A 19,963-nucleotide genomic window follows, 5' to 3' on the forward strand; every position below is an offset into this window, starting at 1 on the left:
TCAGATAAGTAGCATTATTACAACTATCACTGTCAATTGGGTTCTGCTTCAATACCAAACTGTTGCCAACATAGCAGCTGATGACTATGATGAAATTGTCCCTTTCTAAAACAAAAGGTGAGGGAAGATGTAGGACAAGTGTGACTGGGGATGACAGGCCTGGGACAGGAGTGAGGTCGAGCGTCTGAACCCCAAAAATCCCATCTTGAGACTTGCAGAAGTAGAGATTGCTCCCTCCCTGTTCTGACCTATATCCTCTAGTGCACATATTACTGTGACCTCCACCTCCACCACCATCGAGGTAGCTATGAAGACTGGCGGCCAAAGAGGTTTAATTTTCTCTGCCTATAAGGATATGTCCAGCAAGCACCTGAAATCCCTCTTCATGTAAATGAAGCATTCCTAGCACCTCAGCCCCAACTAATAATGTACACCCACCCCCCCAAAACCCCTACCCACTCCCCAAGGTGTATTGCCCCAGAATAAAGGAAGCTGCTTCATTAAAAACCATGTTGGAAAAGGCGATCTATGTGTTCTAATGGAGATAAAATGGTTTCATCAAGATGGCACCTTCCCTCTCCTTGGTGTCTTTTCTCCTTTGACTCCTACCCCAAACACATGTTGCCTTTTCAGATTATCTCATGAGGATAAAGGAAAAGCAATTCTCCTCTGAGGGAGTGGAACGAGGGATGTGGTACTGTGTTATATAAACTCTCCTGCCTGAGCTCCAGCAATCTTCCTGCCTTAACCTGAAGAGCAGCTCAGCACACACTGCACTTCCAGCAGTAAATCCAATTTAGAGAAGTACTACTACTTGACATAAGGTACTGTTATGTCAGTTCTACGACTACAGCTCTCATTTTAAGGGGATAATAGAGAGTTGATTCTGGTGGCGTTCTGAGTAACCCTGGCCCAGGAACAGATTTGGGTTACTTCAAATTCCCTGTTCCAACATGGAAGCAGTTTTTATGAAGTTTTTATAGTTTTCCAAAGAAAGTCATGCATCAAAGCAATTTAAAATACGTTGACATCAGAGAAGAGGGTACAGCAAGGGGGGAAGCTACCCTATAGAAACAAGATGCTATCTGAGTTGGTGGAAGCCATCTGCTCAGTTAATAGATTCTAAAATGTTTTAATCCATTAGTATAAGACTTTAGCTCAGACACAGTTGGACAAGCTGGTTACACCTGTGAGGCAACTTTTGTTAATTGGATCATTAGCAGTAGGAAGACCCACCTTACACCTGGGCCACACCTGAAAGCCTGCAGAAAAATACGTGGGAGAAGGAAACTTTGACTTTTTGCCTGTTTGCCCTCATTCTCAGTGCTAACTCAATTGTATGTACAACTGCTGAAGTATTCCTCTGAAATGAGCCAAACTCTTAGGATTCTGATATTACTAAGGACCCTGTTGTGCACTGAAGAACTATTGGACTATTTGGGCCATAACCTTTAAGTCAGTCTAACAAATCACACACACACACACACACACACACACACACACACACACACACATCTTCTCATTCTATCAGTCTGTTCCTCTAGAGAACCCTGCCTAATACAGCTATCAAAGAGGATTTCTTTGCATTGACTTATACAACAGGACAAAGCAGTCCAAGAAAATGACCATCTCAGTGATCCCAAGGCAGAGAATCAAGTTTCTAGCCCAGGAAATGGGACACCACAGTAGTTCCGATCTGACACTGAAAACCTGGAGGCTCTGTAGAGAGTGGCTGGTAAGGCATATGTGTTGAGGGGCCAAAGAAGTTGGAGTCTAACATCTGGAGGGAGCAGCAGGGACAGCCAGAGTCACTTAGAACATAAATGCATGCTGCTTACATTACCTTCTCACTTAGCTCTTATGCATCGAGGCAGGTGGTCCACTTTAGGGATTCCCTGCTATTCGGGATGGGTCTGGTCTCTGCCCCACCTGGCAGTTTTTTGGTGAATACCCCCCCCCCCCAGCAGACACACAGACTTGATGTGAAGCTCTCTTACTCCAATCAGGCTGAAAACTCAGTTCAATCATCACAGATTCGTCTTTCTTGACGACAGAGAAGAAAAAATAACGAGGCTGCAATAAAGGCTGAATTCATAAAAATATAAAAAAATTATGGGTAAGAATGGTACCAAAGGGATTAAAGAAATAGTAATATAGAGACAAATAACATTCATTAACGCAGTGATGCCTAATCATTATGCTAACTGCATGGATTAAGAAGTGCCTAGAAGATTATCAAGACACACTCTGGTGATCTTTAAGAGCCTTTCTAGAGAGGATTAATTCAAAGGCTACATGGGACCTGATGTGGGCAGTATCATTCCATAAGCTGGACGTCAGGATGTGGAAATAGAACTACTACAATACAACTCTCCCTTTCTCGTTTTCAAGTTCTCCCCTCCAGGGTAGGATGAGAGCACAGAAACCATGAAGTAAAATGGAGTCTTTTCTTTTAGGTATTTGATCGCAGCAGTATTGAAAAATCACACCAAGGTCGGAGTTGTTCTGGTTTCCTCCTCTCTTCCTTCTGCCATTCTTTTTTCTTTCTTTTTTTTATTAGATATTTTCTTTATTTACATTTCAAATGTTATCCTTTTTCCTAGTTTCCCCTCTGAAAACCCCCTCTTCCCTCCCCACTCCTCCTGCTCACCAACTCACCCACTCCTGCTTCCTGGCCCTGGCATTCCCCTACACTGGGGCATAGAGCTTTCACAGAACCAAGGGCCTCTCCTCTCATTGATGTCCCACAAGGCCATCCTCTGCTACATATGCAGCTGGAGCCATGGGTCCCTCCATGTGTACTCTTTGTAGTCCCTGGAAGCTCTAGGGGTACTGGTTGGTTCATATTGTTGTTCCTCCTATGGGGCTGCAAACTCTTTCGGCTCCTTGGGTCCTTTCTCTAGCTCCTTCATTGCCTCCTGCCATTCTTAACTCAAGGAAATCTTGGATGGTGATTTAAAATCTTGAATCCCTCTGATGGTGATTTAATTAACCAGGTAGGTGGAGTAAGTGGTGGCTGATGTCCAGAAAGCAGGAAGGGATATTTGAATGAGTGAAGCTGGGGATGGAGAGGTCAAGAGTAAAGAGAAGGATAAGGAGAGTGGGGGATGAAAATGTCCTGTGCTACAGCAGAGGGGAGAAATCAGATGCTCTGGAAGTCCAAAGAATGACCCAATGAACAAGGGGATTCAAATAGGATGAGAAGCAGAGCTGGCTTAAGGGCTGAGAGACCTTGAGGTCTTCACTACAAACAAGGCAAGCCCCAGTCAGAACATCAGTTCTGAGCTGATACTACTGGTGGGCTGAGAAGACACATGAGCCTTGAGCATTACAAAGTGAAGCTTCAGGGCAGCACTGAGCGCAGCACGAGAGACCTGAATATTTTCAACTATGAGAGGGAGATTTGGGGATTTTGATGAGCAACAAATTGAAATCCCTGTAAATTTCCTCTCAATAAATAATTAAACAGTAAAATTCATTTACATAGCGTTGTTCACTGAACCACATTTAGTTGATTTTTACATTGTGCTTCAGTAAACTCTCGAGCGCAAGGATTTACTCGCCCTTCCATGAATAAAGAGGAAAGCAGAAGCTGGGAAATTCAACAAGACGGATTAAATCAAAATAGTCGAAATTGTCGATAAAGAGCAATATGTTGTCCTTTGCTCACTGCAGAGAAGGACAAAATTGCATTTGTGGCTGAGCCTGGAGATGGCGAATTCCTTTTGCTTAGCTTCACAAAGCTGTTGCCCTGAGTCCTACTTCAGTTTCCATGACAGCTACCTACCTCTTACCTTATATTCAAAAGACATTAGCCTCCTTCCTTACTGCCACAAAATAAGCCATCCAATAGCATCAGTTACTTGAAGTAAATTGAATTGATATCCCTTGCAAGTAAATAAAGCCTGTAGAAAATACAGAAAAAATAGGTGCAATTCCATAAGTCATCACACAAATGAATACTGACCCCTCTAAAAGCTTCAAACATGACTAAAATGGGAAAATGACATTCACAAATTCATTCATACAAATGTCTAGAATCTGTGATAAGAACTGTTCAACAGGCTACGTGAGATTAAACAGACCTGCTTCTGACCTTATATTCTAGGTCGTGGAATGGAAATTCAATAAGCAAATGACCACAAAGTCATAAAATTACCCAGATAGGTTATTTTTCAATGCTAAAAATATACATTTAATTTGAATTTTGAATGTGTCTACTAAATCAACCATGTGTCTACTAAATCAACCATCCACCATCTTGCCAACATATTGATTATTCTGTAATATAAATTTAACTGAAGTTTTAACTGAAGTTTTATTTTATTTTATTTCATTAAGTACTCATTTAATTTTTTTAAACCGAAGCCATGACTAATTAATTGCTAAGGCTTTGCTACTTTACTATTAAGAAAGTCTCAGACTCTACTCAGGTTTCTTCCTCCGCACATGCTGGTCAAGTCACTGCTTGAATCGGGCTTATACTGATATTCAGATTGTCTTTTGCTTCAATAAAATACTTGCTATTAAAAATGCATTCTTTATTGTTTATAGATGCTGCAATAAAGAAGCATTTTTAAACACCAAGCATGAAGTATCATCTACTGAGCAGCGCGACAGTCATCTACATCCTGAGATAACACAGAGCATGTGTATAACACAACACGTATAAAGGTTGGGGTCTTTGCCTGAGCAGGGCTAAGGAAATTTAGTTAACAGAAAAGGTTTTTTTTTTTCATAAACGTTTTAAGAATATGGAAAATTTTCATTTCATTGAACCCGGCTGCAAAGACAGAACTGTTACCGGCAGTGCTCAAGTAGTGATGGGGCACAGTTCACTGGAGCACATTCTTCAGGTCATATCCTAGCATCATTTCTTCCCTCCTGAGTGAGCACAGATCATTTACTAGAGGACAGGGGAATAGATTTGGCTACCTTTCTCATGAAGAAGCAGGTTGCTCAGACCTCTGAATAGGTAGCAGAGATGGCTTGCTCTGTCACGGGATGGCACCTGTGACAACTTTTTGTTGTTGTTGTTATTGTTTGCTTAGTTGGTTTGATTTAATTTTTTTTTCTTTTGAGACCGAGTTTTTCTGTGTACCCATATCTGTTCTCGAACTCACTCTGCAGACCAGGCTGGTCTCAAACTCAGAGATCCTTCTGCTTCTGCCTCCCAAGTGCTGGGATCAAAGGAGTCATGCCCAGCCTGATACTGTTCATCTTCAAATCCTGGGAGGCAAGACACTTGTGGAAACCCATGTGCTTGTTTGCTTGAAGTAGCCCCCCACCCTCCCCAAAAAATCAACAACAACAACAATCCCAAAACTGTGTGAGGCTGGAGAAGGAGTACTGTGGTTAAGAGCACTGACTGCTCTTCCAAAAGTTTTGAATTCAGTTTCCAGCTTGAATTCAGTTTCCAGCAACCACATGGTGGCTCACAGCCATCTGTAATGGGATTGGATTCCCTCTTCTGGTTTTATGTATGTGAGTACATACATAAAACAAATAAATAAATCTGTATTTAAAACAAAACGAAACTGTGGGCTCTTCAGATGAAGGAAACTATCTGGGGCAGAGATGGTTTGGCCATTGCTTGGGACATCCAGTATAATGAGTGCCAAACAGTTCATTAGTTGAATGCAGTCTCTCGAGTGATTCCAAAGAGATCACTATAAGAAGCCCTCATTTTAGCCAAAATGAACATGCTGCCTCAGAGAATGTGAGCAATGGCTTCTTAAATCACCCTATTTCTGAGTGGCTTCGTACACAGAACATATAATTGATACATTTAATATATATACATATAATTGATACATTTGAGCACCCCCCTTCTCACCTGTGTAATGAAGATAATGTACTTAGTACACATTAAATGCTCTGCTCAGAGCTGGGTATTCTTCTCACCGTTATTATTATCTCCTCTCTGAAGTGCAGAGTCAGGCACTTCATCACTGTCCAGATGGAGAAAAGCCATGCTGTCACAAGTGACTTTCCTCAATTAAAAGGTTGGGGACAAGTCAACAGCATCACTGTATGCTCTTCTGGGATGTTGACATTATCAATACAGTTTGGAAAGTCACAGAAGCCTTTCAGGTATTACCAAAGCAGTGTGGACCCCAACAAAGCCTTCACAGCCCCACTCCACTACCCTGCCCTAGGGATCTGTCCCCACCTCTGCAGTAAATGAAAGCAGTGCTCTGTTCCTTTTTGCTAAGTACAAAGGACCAGTCTGTATCCTAATACTTTCAGAACAGAAGAGATGAGTGTTATATAACTAATCAATGTTAACATAATTATCTAGAAATAGATAGGATTAAAGCAATTGTTTTGGACAAATGTATAAAGTATGTATTTAAAATATTACTAACAATATAGTGACAGTTTTTAAATTTCTTGTCACTTTATCATATTTGAGGTTTGTTTTTATGTTGCATGGGTATGGGTATTTTGCCTGCATGTTTGTTTGGAAAATATATCATGCACTTCCCAGAAAAGTCAAAAGAGGCTGTTGAATCCTCTAGAACAGGAGTTACTGGAGTTGGCCACCATACAGGAGCTCCAATGGATCCTGGTCCTTTTGGAAGTCAGTGCTCTTAACTGCAGAGCCATTTCTTATGCCACTTTGGTTTATTTTTTGAGATGGTTCTATACATCCTGGCCTAGAACTAATTATGCTTGGAGAATGACCCTGGGCATCTGAGCTTCCTAGGATTATGGGTGTACATCACTATACCTGGTTTGTGTGTTTCTGTAGTCAAACCCAGGGCCTTAATCACACTGAACAAACATCCTATCAGCTGAGCTTCATTGTCTCCCCCAGTTTTTTTATTTAAATCATTTTTATCTGATAAAAATCTATTCTACACACAAATACACCAAATAGATACAAAGAAATAGCTTGACTTTGAACAATTGTAGTCTCCTGCCAGTGAGGTCTTGATAAGTGTTCAGCCTTTTTAATGCATGAGGTCCTTTATTCTCATATCATTCCTTCCAAGTGCATATGTTTTCCCAAGAGTACAGGTGAGGAAACAATACTTTCTTTAAAAAAAATTTAAATAGTTCCCCTAATGCTAAACATGATGTTTTTCCAAGTTATATTGTTAACAGATTGAAAATGCATTTTAGTTCCACAATGACTTTTTATGCATATACTGAAGATTTTCCTTCCTCCCAGAGCTCTCTCTCCCTCCCTCTCCTCCCTCCTCATTTACTTAAACAATGTCACCCAATAACTCAAGATGTCCTCAAATTTGCATCAATCTTGCTGCCTCAGCCTCCCTCTCAAGTACTTGAATCCAAAGCATGAACCACCGTACCTGGCTTTGAAAGAGTTTTATAGGTGACAAATACAAATAACCCTTTAAGATTTATTTTTATTTTTAATCGTGTGTGTGTGTGTGTGTGTGTGTGTGTGTACTTGGAGGCAGAAGAGGGTGTTGAATCCCTTGGAGCTAGAGTTACAAGTGATTGTGAGCTATCTACTATGGTTGCTTGGAACCCATTTCTTGTTCTCTGTAAGAACAAGTGAGCCTAACCACTGAGCAATCTCTCCAGCTCCAAGGTGTAAATATTACATGCATGTTAAAATCAAGCTGAAACTTCTAAGAACTGGATATGTATTATTATATTATATATTATAAAATATGTATATTTTGCTAAAATTCAGCGAGTTGTACAACTTACATCTTTGCCATATAATTCTTCTGTGGCTTCATTTAACACTGCTGGGACAGCTTTGGGCATCATTTTATAAATCTTCTCTGCATTGTCCTCTAATAGGGGCTGATTTAAGGCCAGGCATGTATTGTAGAATCTAGTTAATACAGCAATAAGTGGGAAAACAGAATTGATAACCAAGGCTGTGTGATTCCACAAGACACATTAGTTTTCCTGCCCCGCACTGCCTTTGTCTTTCTCCCAGGAGAGGCACAGACTATCTTTTTAGATTTCCATTGTATGAATTACTTACAATCTAGTTGGTATGAGTATACATTATTTAAATACTCAGTCATAGAAACAATGAATGGAGTCTGTTTAATTTTAGTTTTGTGAAATCAGATCAAACAGTAAGCCTTTACCTGTGGGTCTCATTACAAGTCATGAAGAACCTGCAGTGTTCAGATGGGAATAGAAGTGAACACAGCTTCTTGTGAATCTTTCTCAGCACCACGGGCTGAAAGAGAGCTGGCCAGAGAAGGTACCGAACTCTATCCACTAACCTACTATGATACTTCAGTGAAAAAATACAGTCAGGAAAACTGAGCAGGGGAGTTGTCCACCACAGAGAACATAAACATAAAAGGAGTGGCAGAGAGCTGTATCCATCCCAGAGTAGGAGAGTTTGACAGGGGTTCATCTTGATCTCAAAAAAGCCTACGTTGGTACTAGGGCTATGAAGAAGAACATCAAAGAAATCAAAGGCAGAGGATGTAGGTTCAAGGACCTTAGAGACCCATCAATTGACTTTCAGCCCCAAAGATGCATGTGACCTAAACACATTGGACAGCCCTGCATATGCTCCTCCTCCAGCAAAACTTCCCTTCTACCAGTCAAGCACTACCTGGAAGGTTTGTGGCTAAAGACAGCAAACCTGAAGGTCAAGATGACCAGTAACATAGTTACAAAGGCAAGTATCCCATGCCCCTGTACAGCCTGAATTGAGGTGAGAAGTTCTCAGATCAACTGAAAGCAAAGTAGGGAGATGGCTGGAAATCGTTTCCCACAGGAAGGGACAAGAATCAACCTTGAGTAGCTTCTTGCTCCAGGAGGTATCTTAGATATCCTGTGAAGACTAGGGTTGGATGTTGCAGCCTATGTAGTCTGGGTAAAAATGTGTCAGTCAGCCACAGTGCCATGGCAGAGATATCCTGCCTACCCTACCTATTCTACCCAAGTAATACAGTTAGGAGTGAGTCTAACCCTCCCTACAAGCCCTCTTCCAGCAGATCACCATCACAGGACAAGAGAGTAATATCTGAAAAGAGGATTCCACAGTTTGGGCTGTAAGCTAAGGGTACAGGGAAAACTTTTGGGTTTTGCCATTGCTGTCTTCTCCTATGATGTAACTTTAACTACAATTGACCCAAGTAGGCCTTCCCAAATAAAAACTCATGGCTGCTACTGCTGCCATTCCATCACTCAGGAAAACTTAGTGACTCTCCTGACTGACAGTGTCATTACCTTGCAAAATGTGGGGGCAGCAAAGAGCACCCAGAGGCTCCCCACGTGGCATGATTCCTCCCTTTACCTCAAGAGTAACTCCTGTTGATCTCCCTCATTTTTTCCTTTTTTAATACTTCTTTTAAAATAGGACTTTTTTTCAATAGTTGCCATTATTCCTATTAATAGATTTTAAAAGAAAAAGAACCCACAGTTGTCCTGATAGTACAACAATGTCATCATATGTAAATTTGATAAGTGTCATAGAAAAAGGGAACTACTAACAAGCATAACTGATGCTTTATAATCCCTAGTCAAGTAATCAAGCTTTAAAAGCATCAGGCTATCACTCTGAACAGGTCTTCCCAATTAACAGTATTTTCTAAATCTTACCGGATACGATATACTTTGTGCATGATGCACTCTTTCTTCTCCTCTCTTCTCCCTCCCTCCATTTTAGCGAAATTCCATTGTATATCTTACATGAAATCACCTGCAAAGGTCTACTTGTTAATAGGAGATGCAGGTGCTGTTCTGATAAAGGCTGAGAACCATTTTCCTGTATCATCTACTTACCAATACTACCTGTAAACCTTTAAAAACCTGTAAAATACACTGGAAACTTTGATGTGAATTGTGCTAACTACTATGAAGTTAAGTTCTCTAGAAAGGAGGCTATTTATTCTACTCTATGTTTTGAATTTCAACCTGCCTCTGTGAGCATATATGTGGGTGCGCATGTGTGTGTGTGTGTGTGTGTGTGTGCACGCGAGCATGCAACTGCCTGTGTGCTAAGGTATATATGTAATGTGGTATGTGTATATGATACATGTGTGGTAGTGTGGTATGTGTACATGTGTGCACAGGAATATGCTCACCTGTGTGTGTATACGTGTGGACCAGAGATTGAGTTGAATATTCTAAAGTCATCTTGAAAGACTTTAAAAAGATTAAGGGCTTCAATAAAGACATAACAGAATGCATGTAATTTAATTGCCATGAATCTCTTTGCTGGGATCCTTTTATACACTGCCATCTGCATTTGGTAAGCACTTTCATATTCTATTCCTTAAGAAAATTACAATCAGGTAAGAAGGACACATGCTCCACTATGTTCATAGAAGCCTTATTTATAATACCCAGAAGCTGGAAAGAACCCAGATGCCCTTCAACAGAGGAATGGATACAGAAAATGTGGTACATTTACACAATGGAGTACTACTCAGCTATTAAAAGGAATGAATTTATGAAATTCCTAGGCAAATGGATGGACCTGGAGGGCATCATCCTGAGTGAGGTAACACAATCACAAAGGAACTCACACAATATGTACTCACTGATAAGTGGATATTAGCCCAAAACTTAGGATACCCAAGATATAAGATACAATTTGCTAAAAGCATGAAACTCAAGAAGAATGAAGACCAAAGTGTGGACACTGTGCCCCTTCTTAGAATTGGGAACAAAACACCCATGGAAGGAGTTACAGAGACAAAGTTTGGAGCTGTGATGAAAGGATGGACCATCTAGAGACTGCCGTATCCAGGGATCCATCCCATAATCAGAAAATTATAATCAGCCGGGCAGTGGTGACTCAATCCTTTAATCCCAGCACTTGGGAGGCAAAGGCAGGCGGATTTCTGAGTTCGAGGCCAGCCTGGTCTACAGAGTGATTTCCAGGACAGTCAGAGCTACACAGAGAAACCCTGTCTCGAAAAGAAAAAAGAAAAAAAGAAGAAGAAAAAAATTAAAATCAAAATTTAGCTTTTACATGTGAACAGGACTGTGCTATTTAAAGCACTGCATCTATCATTTTGTTATTTTAACACTGTTGGTGCCATAGGCTGTCTGTGGTTTTCAGCCTTAGCTGCTTCCTGTTCTCTGGAACTTTGAAAGCATAGTAGCAGTATCCACACTCATGCCAATTCACTTAGTATCTGTAGGGAACAAGGTACCTATACCTTGTAAAACTCAAGGAGTTCTGTGTTGTCAAGGGTAAGAACCATTCCTTGTTCAAGAACTCTCAGATCAGGCATGGGAAATTCAATGTCCTACCTCTCCTTTCCCCATGAGCACCTTTCCAACGGAAGTCATCTAGGATAAGTACTCTTGAGCTTGCTACCATCAGTCAGGTTATTTTTGGAACATCTTTTTTTAAATTGATTTTGGTAGGTTTTCCAGTCACTATTAGAAAAATTAATGTCACTATCCAGACAAGATGGTGGGAGGAGTCACTGAGCTCAGGGTGTTGTTTAAAAGACTTCTCCAGGCCCTGGACTGTGCTGTACCCATGGTAGCAAGAAATGGGCACAGGCCACTGTAGGCTTCTTGCAAGCACCAGTCTCCGTTTATTAGTGCCTAGAATTTAAAATGTAGCTAGAACTAGAACTTATTTTCCATTTCCTTCTAGAAGATCTTCAATCAGCCCTTAAGCTTTTTTTTTTCTTAGATATTTTCTCCATTTACATTTCAAATGTTATCCCCTTTCCTAGTTACCTCTCTCTCCTAGACCTACCCTTGTTTGCAGTCTCAGCCACCAGGCTCTGAACATCCCCTGCTGAGTCCTGCTCCTTATTTGGCAGTGCTGTGCACTCAGGAACCCTGAGTACCATGAATTCATCCCACTTCCCCCATCTCTTCCTTGAATACTTCCCTGCCCGTCTTAATATTCCACAGGAATATTAAAAGCCTCTCTCTCACACCTACAGCACACCTGCAAAATGCTGAATACCTGTGTGATTCCGACTGTGTGATTATAGTTGAGACAGGGCAGAACTACAAGATATGATGAGGACATTCTGCATGCTGATGATGTCCTATTGTAACAGCCTCTGCTGCAGATCAGGTACAAGACTACTTCAAGGAATGATTAGCATAGAGCTTAGAGTCTGCCAGAACTGATGCCGGACAGTAACCTCTACACAGAAATGAATCTCGAAGGAAGAGATTGCATCCTGCTTCCATGCTCATGCATTATGACAGGGGAGTTAAAAGTAAAGGGGGTATAGAAATGCAAAGGGAAGAACAGGTAGATAGGAGTGAGTGAACGCTAGAGGAAAGTGCCCTGGAGAATTGGTAAGAGCAAAATCAGTTATTCTGAATTTATCTAGAAACAAAACACTTTTGCTCAGTGAAACTAGAGGGATCTTTAACACATCATAAAGAAAGATACAAAGGGAAGGAAGGAAGAGGTGATTTGCAGAGTCTTAAAAGGAGGTCAAGTAAATGTCATAGTCCCAGCACAGTCACAGGCCAGTTCAGCCCTGACATCTGACCAAACAGACCCAAAGGAAAGTGGCCAGAACTTCCCAAGGTCTGTACATTCAGTACATCCCCACCCTAAACTCACATCAAGTGCAAAGGAAATAAGAATATGCTGTTGAAGGTACCCCGAAGCAGAGAAGCTCCTCTCCTGCTAGCTCGGAGAATTGAGGAGGAGGGGCGTGGTGATGTGTGAGCCAAAGACAGCAGCATGGGATGTGGCTTGATAAAGAAGATTGCACACCAGCTCACCTCCTGCTGAATAGTAAAGTAACTGCTGCAAATCAGGTGTATCTCCTGAAGAATGAAATTCAGGCAAATTATCCCGTGTTTACAGATTTGGCGACTCAGCTGTCACTGGTAATATCAAAAAGAAACACAACCTCTTTGTGCCATGGTTCGATAGAAGAGGCTGACTGGTGTTTCCATTTGTGCGGCTCTTTGTTTTGCAGGCCTAATTTACAGCTGTTGATTTCTATGGTGTAAATACTCCCACTAGGGATAATTGTTAGGCCCACAACAAGACATCGTGACACAATCCCTGCATATAGCTGCTTCAGACCACAGGCTCCAAAAGTCACAGGAAGCTGGATCTGAGCTGAGAGTTGCTGTCTAGACTTGGGCTCACAGGAACAGTTTTTAAGAGCCCTTCAGAAGAGTCTCTACACAGATAGGTCTGAAAATAGCTGCATAGAGTGCCATTTACAGCCATCCAGCCCTCACCTGAGGATCTTGGGAAAAGGGTCATTCAGTAGGTGCTGTGATCGCTAGGAAATGGAGATGGGAGCTTAGTTTTGTGTCAATGTGGTGTAAGCTAAAGTTGTCTGGATGGAAGAAACCTTGTTTAAGAAAAATGCTTCTAACAGACGCCTGCTGGCAATCTACAGGGCATTTTCTTGATTAAAGACTATTTGAGGGCTCTGTGTCACCCCTGGAAAGATGTTCTTAGGTTATATAAGCAAGTAAAAAGGGCAAGCCCTACGAGGAACAAACAGTGTTTCTCTCTGCCCACTGCTTCAGTTCCTTCCTCCAAGCTCTGGCCTTGAGTTCTTGTCCCAACTTCCCTTTATGGTAGACAGAGACCCGGATATATAAGACAAATAAACCCTTTCCTCTCCGAGTTGCTTTTGGTCACAGTGTTTTATCCCAGCAATGGAAAGCAAACTAGGACAGGAGAGAAGTGAACTAGAAGGAAAGGCAGTCACCCACAGACCACCACTGTCAAAACTGTTTAGAAGAGAAATGTTGAGAAAATGCATGCATGTAGAGCTTATAGGCTATGTATGACCAAAGTTAGACAGGTGCTTTATTTTACGCAATTGTATCTCACTCTTTACATCTGAGTTAGATGCCAGTATCGTTTGTAAAAATGTGTCCATGGTTTCTCTTAGGAAAAGAAAGGGGAAATAAATTGGAAATAGTGACCACACCAGAAAATGTGACAGCCCTGCCCACAGCTCTGGAGTAAGCTACATTGCCCATCTAGGAGGCAGCCTCCCTCCTGCCATTGTCTGGCCCACCTTATGCCTGGAGGCATCTCAGAGGTATTTATATTTTACACTTTTATGTAACATTTTTTTCTCCCCATTACAGTAGCTTTCTTTTCTTATTTCCTACCAATTCCCACGTACCAGCTGTGTATTTCTGAGACACCTTACACAGTGCTCTTAAAACATCAGACCTTTCTCTCCCCAAACTGTGGATGGACCCATTCTCCTCTGTGGAAAACGATCTGAATCATCCTTCAAGACCCGGTTCAAACAACATAGCCTCAGAAAGCTTTCCCAACTCCTCTATGTTCCGAGAGCAAACTGAATCTTTTTCTAAATATTAACGACTGTCCTGGCTCACTTGGGCTCCATTCTATTCTCTGAGGCCCTGCCAGGGACGATATAAGCTCATTTTTTTTTATAATCTCAAGGAAAATTCCTTTGCCATATAGCAGATTCTTAATCATTTTATCAAATGAATAAATTAAGAATTAATTTTTAGGTCTCATTAATTTGGGTTAACCTGTGTTAATTTATCAAAGAAGTTCTGCAATACTATCCTAACCTATAACATGCGAGTTACTTCTCTTTCATATCCTTATCCAGTCCCTCTGTAGTGCATTTTTTCCTCCTCTAAAGTTTTGTTGTTGGTCACTCAATATATGGAATATTATTTATTCCGTAAGTCTTGTCCTAGATAAGTAAGAAGAGGCTTTCTATAATACTTCTTAATACCTTGTACTTCAATGATACGACAACTTTTTTGGCTTATTTCTGGGTTTTGAGACAGTTTCACCTGCTGCCCAGGCTGGCCAGAAACATAAAAGTCTTCTGCCTCTCTACCCATCTCAGTCCTGGAATTAGACATGTGTTCTACTGAACTGGGGATAATCATGTTTTACAAGCTACTTTTTCAGACACACTTTATTTTTACACCATCTCCATAAAATGTAAGAATAACATATGACCCTCCGTTCGTAGTTGGAAGCTACAGTGACATATCTTTCCCAGAGTGGGAGGGAAGCAGAAAGCCTGAGAGAATCCTCAGACTTCCCTCTCAGGGAAGATCTGTGACCTTCCTGAGTATCGTCCCTTAACCTGACTTGGAACAGAAGATCTGCCTCACTTCTTCTTGCAAAGTTCTCCAAATTGTAACATGCTATTGAAAAATCGGGGCCCAGACATGTTCAACTAGCCCCACGTTAGAGCAAAGTAGTGAACCTGGTCTTTCCATAGCCAGGAGAGATCCTCAATTCTTGTGGTCAGTGTCACAATAATGATGTAACCACCTCAGCAGAGCAAATATGTTTCTAAATACATACAGGAAAAGTAGTAGTAACTCTATGACTTCTCCTCAATATGTAATATTTGATAACCCAAAACCCTCCATTGATGAACTTATCTGTCTCAGGTAAATCTAGAATGCCCAAATGCAATTATTTTATCAGAGAACATAAAACGTTTCTAACCTATAATCTATTTACAATGATCTATATACTTTCAAGCCAAACCTATGTACTCAATATTTGATGGTTTTTTTTTTTTAGGAAATATATCAGATGAAATGACAGCAATTTACTATCCTTATCCCCAACAATTAATGCAACTCAAGTTCATGAAAAAACCCGCAACACTGAAGGTATTCGCTGGTAATCCCCTAGTGGTGGTAGGTAAGGAGTGATGAAAGAGCCTCCAGTAGTTTAAATAAATTAGCCTTAGGGACAGAAATGGCAGGGTAAGAAGGCATAATGATCCATTTCTCATGCATTTACAACCACTTTCTAAGAATTTCAATGTACCCACAGGATACAGCACTCTAGAAAGCAGGGGTAGAATTGCTATTTCCTGCCTAAGTTACCCTGGAAGCAGCGGGAGATTATCACTGGTCCCGAGGCCCCTGGAACCCAGTGTCCACCTTTCTTCTGTCCACCCACTGCCTCTCTCATTGCCTCCAGTCTCTGATTTCTTTGCCAGTCCTACCCCTTGTTCTAATGAAGAGCAATTTCACCTGTCCCTTAGAAATGAAGAGGGGACATGTTTACTTAATATTACTAAACCAAGACATTTTTGCTCAGTGTCTATTTGTTGTGAAAGGTTTTAAGTCTGTGTGTTATTAGTTAATACATGCAAAACCCTGTCTGGAAGCCACATATATAACTGTGAAGGAAACCTGGAAGTTGGGGGAAAGGAGAGAAAAAAATGACCTTTGAGATGTTTTATTATTTGAAAGATTATTCTAAAATTGCAATGGTTTATTTTAAACAGCGTATGGGGGAACAGCATGTAATTACGGTGAGGGGCTGAAATGAGTGAAGAATCATGCTGCTGTGGACTGTACTTAAATCTTACCACAATCAATATATCTATGGGACAAGGAGGAATGCTGGCCCCAAGCAGAAAATAAAACAAAGAAACAAACGCCCCCTCATCAAGTAAGCCCTGCAGAGAAGTTCCAAAAATTCAGGGGTTCTCTTGATGGAGAAAACAAAAGGCGACCAGAAAGGAGAATGCCTAGCGGGGACCTCCTTACCCCCCAGCCAGGTGTCCGAGACGTTCTGGAGCATGGTGACCGGGATGCAGAAGAAGACGATGAGCAGGTCGCTGAGTGCCAGGGAGCAGATGAAGATGTTGGTGACGGTGCGCATGGCCTTGCTGCGGGTCACCACATAGACTACCAGGGCGTTGCCGAAGAGCGCCAGGGCGAAGATGAGCATGCCGACCAGCAGGAGGGCCAGCCTGGCGCGCGCGGGAAGCTGCGGGGTGAGCACCAGTGGCCGCAGCCCATAGTGCGCGATGAACTGAGCGCGCGTCAGGTTGTGCAGCCGAAGCAGCGCCGAGAGCTGCTCCGCGGTCAAGTTCCACGACATGCCGGGCTCGGGAGGCGTCTCGTCCGCGCGTGGGGCAGTCGAGGACCGGGAGATATAGGAGAGAAGCCAGAAGCCGCGCCGCCGTGCCGTGCGAGCGGCGCGAGAGAGTCTAGCAGTGACCAGAGCAAAGTCAAACTGTTTGCAGTTCTAAGAAAGTTCCCAGCCAGGCGCTGCGGTCCTCAGAAACCTCGCAGAGCCACGCGAGGCTCAGTGTCCAGTTTTCTGGACCTTAGTGGAGCTGAACCCCGCCCCTCCGCGCACTTCCCAGCCCCTGGAGAGCCGCCTCCTGCAGCAAAGCACCTAACATGGAGTGTCCTGCCTTGCTGGAGCCACCCAAAGCCATGCCCCAGCCCAGGTTGAGGATACTAAAACAAAAACTGTTGTTGAGGTTTGGAAAGCCTCTTGGTTCTCCTCTTGTAAACTCATGTATGGGCCACAACTACCCGTGGCAAAGTGGAGTTCAAGTCTTTTCAGCTTTGAAATAATAATTACAGAAGAGAAATTGCAGTCATAAAAGAGGGTCTCAGCATACACTGATTTTCTCCGTTGTGTCGTAACTGTGTATGACAAAGTACAAACCTAAAAATTGACATATAGTGTGTGTGTGTGTGTGTGCGCGCGCGCGCGTTTGTGTGTAACAAAATCAAGATACAAAACTCCATCACCGCCCAGATCTCAGTCTGGGACTTTTTCATGGCCGCGCTCCTCCGTTCATGACCTCTAACCTCGAGCTGTCTCTGCACATCTGTCAAGAGTATAAAATCAACAGAATCAGAATCTATATACTTTGTGTGTATGTGATCTCCTCCCCCTTGACACAATATGCTGTAAACCTATCCAGGTTGTGAGATGTTTTGTAAATCTAACCAGGTTGTGAAGTGTATTGTAAATCTGTCCAAGCTGTGGGGTGTATTGCTGACATATACTAGTTTATTTCACTATTCCCTCCTTGTAAAACAGTTGGGGTGTCTCCAGCTTTGGGCTATAAAACTGCTATGAAGAAACATGGACTGGTTTCTGTGTGGCTATAGTTTGCACTTTAATTATGGGAAGCATCAAGAAGTTTGTCTAGTCTGTGATGCTGTTCTAGTTAGTTGTTTTGTTTAATCATCTTAGTACAAGGCAGAGTTTCTTATCAGCTTAGCACAAGAGAAGAGGAAACCACAGTTGAGAAAATGCCTATAGGCAAGTCTGGGGAGTATTTTCTTGGTTAAAGACTAATGTGGGAGAGTCCGGATCTCTGTAGGCAGTGCCAACCCAGGCAGGTGATTCTGCATGATATAGGAAATCAGGCTGAGCAAGCCATGAAAGAGCAAGCCAGTAATCGGCACTGCTTCAAGCCTTTGTACCAGTGTCTGCCTTCAGGCTTCTGCCTTGAGTTCCTGCCATGGCTTCCCTCACTGATGGGGTATGACTTGAGAATTATAAGCTAAATAGAAAGCCCTTTCTCCTCAAGTTGCTTTTGGCCCTGATGTTTTATAGCTACTGGGGTGGTTCTGGACCACTGAAAAAGTATTGCTACTTGTGTTCTAGCCTCATAAAAAGAAGCTAAGAAAAAAGCCAGAAGGAAGCTCTAGGAGCCCTATAGTTTAAAATAAAACTCTAATGCTATTGTAACACATGAGTGTACAGAGGGAGGGGGGCAATTCTAAAATCATTTAGAAAATGGCCCAGAGTTGGAGAAGATACAACCTGGTTTGCCATGAAAACTTAATGATTTAGTCCAAAGCTTTTCAATAGACAAATTTGGTGACTAGACTGCTATTCTAGTCCCCAACCTCACATGGAATATTTGGAAAGGTTGCTATCTAGAAGATAAAGAGTTCCTGACTACATTGCTGACTAGAGACCCAAGGATGTTTCTGACAGTGCTGCTTTTGGGTCCCTACACTAACTGCCTCTCTGGCAGCTATGCCCTGTTCTCAGCCTTCTCCTCTCTAACCCTGACTCCCATTTAAGAAAGTGCAATGCTGATTTTTGTGGCTTTTTAAAGCTGAGTAGAGTAAGTTAGGAGAAGGACTGAAGGAACTGAAGGGGATAGCAACCCCATACGAAGAACCATATCAACTAACTAGACCTCTCTGAGCTCCCAATGACTAAACCACCAAAGAGTATACATGGGCTCCAGCTACATATGTAGCAGAGGACTGACTTATCTGGCATCAGTGGGAGGGGAGGCATTTGGTCCTGTGGAGGCTTGATGCCCCCAAAGAAGGGGGATGCTAGAGGGCTAAGGCAGGAGTGGGTGGGGTAGGTGAAGGAACACCCACTTAGAGGCAAAGGTGAGGTTAATGGATTGAAGGCTTCATGTAGGGGAGACTGGGAGGGAGACAACATTTGATATGTAAGCAAATAAAATAATTAATTTTTTAAAAAGAAAAGAAGTTGAGTGGAGTAGCTCAGTATTGAAGTCAGAGTATCCCTCCAATGGGTAGAGGACCCTAAAGTGAATCATAGTTGCATTATATGATTTATACATAACTCACCACACTCTGCTGATATCAGGATACCTCTTTGAGCCAAGTATAAAAATGTCACTTTTTATCTCCCTTTAGCTTTCTTGAATATAACTGTCTTAAATATTTCTTCTACAGTCATTTAGAATGACCTGTTATTCTAGTAATTTTATCTTCACCTGTTAAAAAAGTCAAGATCATTAAGAGGAAATGGAAGCCCCACCGGTCGACTGCAGCACCGGGGCTCCTGGCCCAGGGAGTCTCCAGACACCCGCAAGGACCCACACAGGATCCCCCATGGGATCCTAAGACCTCTGGTGAGTGGAACACAGCATCTGCTCCAATCCAATTGCTCGGGGACCTAAGACTGCATTAACTAAGGAAGCAGATAACCCGGCCTGATCAGGGGCACAAGACAAAATCCAACACCCCTTCATGATAAAAGTCTTGGAAAGATCAGGAATTCAAGGCCCATACCTAAACATGATAAAACCAATCTACAGAAAACCAGTAGCCAACATCAAAGTAAATGGTAAGTAGCTGGAAGCAATCCCACTAAAATCAGGGACTAGACAAGGCTGCCCACTCTCTCCCTACCTATTCAACATTGTACTTGAAGTCCTAGCCAGAGCAATTCGACAACAAAAGGAGATCAAGGGGATACAAATTGGAAAAGATGAAGTAAAAATATCACTTTTTGCAGATGATATGATAGTATATATAAGTG

General features: G+C 42.1%; 1 protein-coding gene across 1 annotated transcript in view; it reads right to left on the reverse strand.

Moving 5' to 3' along the window:
- Positions 1–16,780, reverse strand: part of LOC110296789 (pyroglutamylated RF-amide peptide receptor-like) — a 64,847-nt gene extending 48,067 nt beyond the window's left edge. The window contains exon 1 of the mRNA XM_021165559.1: positions 16,444–16,780. Within this exon, the coding sequence (XP_021021218.1) occupies positions 16,444–16,780 (337 nt within the window). The remainder of the gene's footprint in view (positions 1–16,443) is intronic.
- Between the last annotated feature and the right edge of the window lie 3,183 nt (positions 16,781–19,963).

The sequence above is a fragment of the Mus caroli genome, unplaced genomic scaffold (assembly GCF_978045245.1).
Source record: "Mus caroli unplaced genomic scaffold, Mus_caroli_1 scaffold_7, whole genome shotgun sequence".
Lineage (NCBI taxonomy): Eukaryota > Metazoa > Chordata > Mammalia > Rodentia > Muridae > Mus > Mus caroli.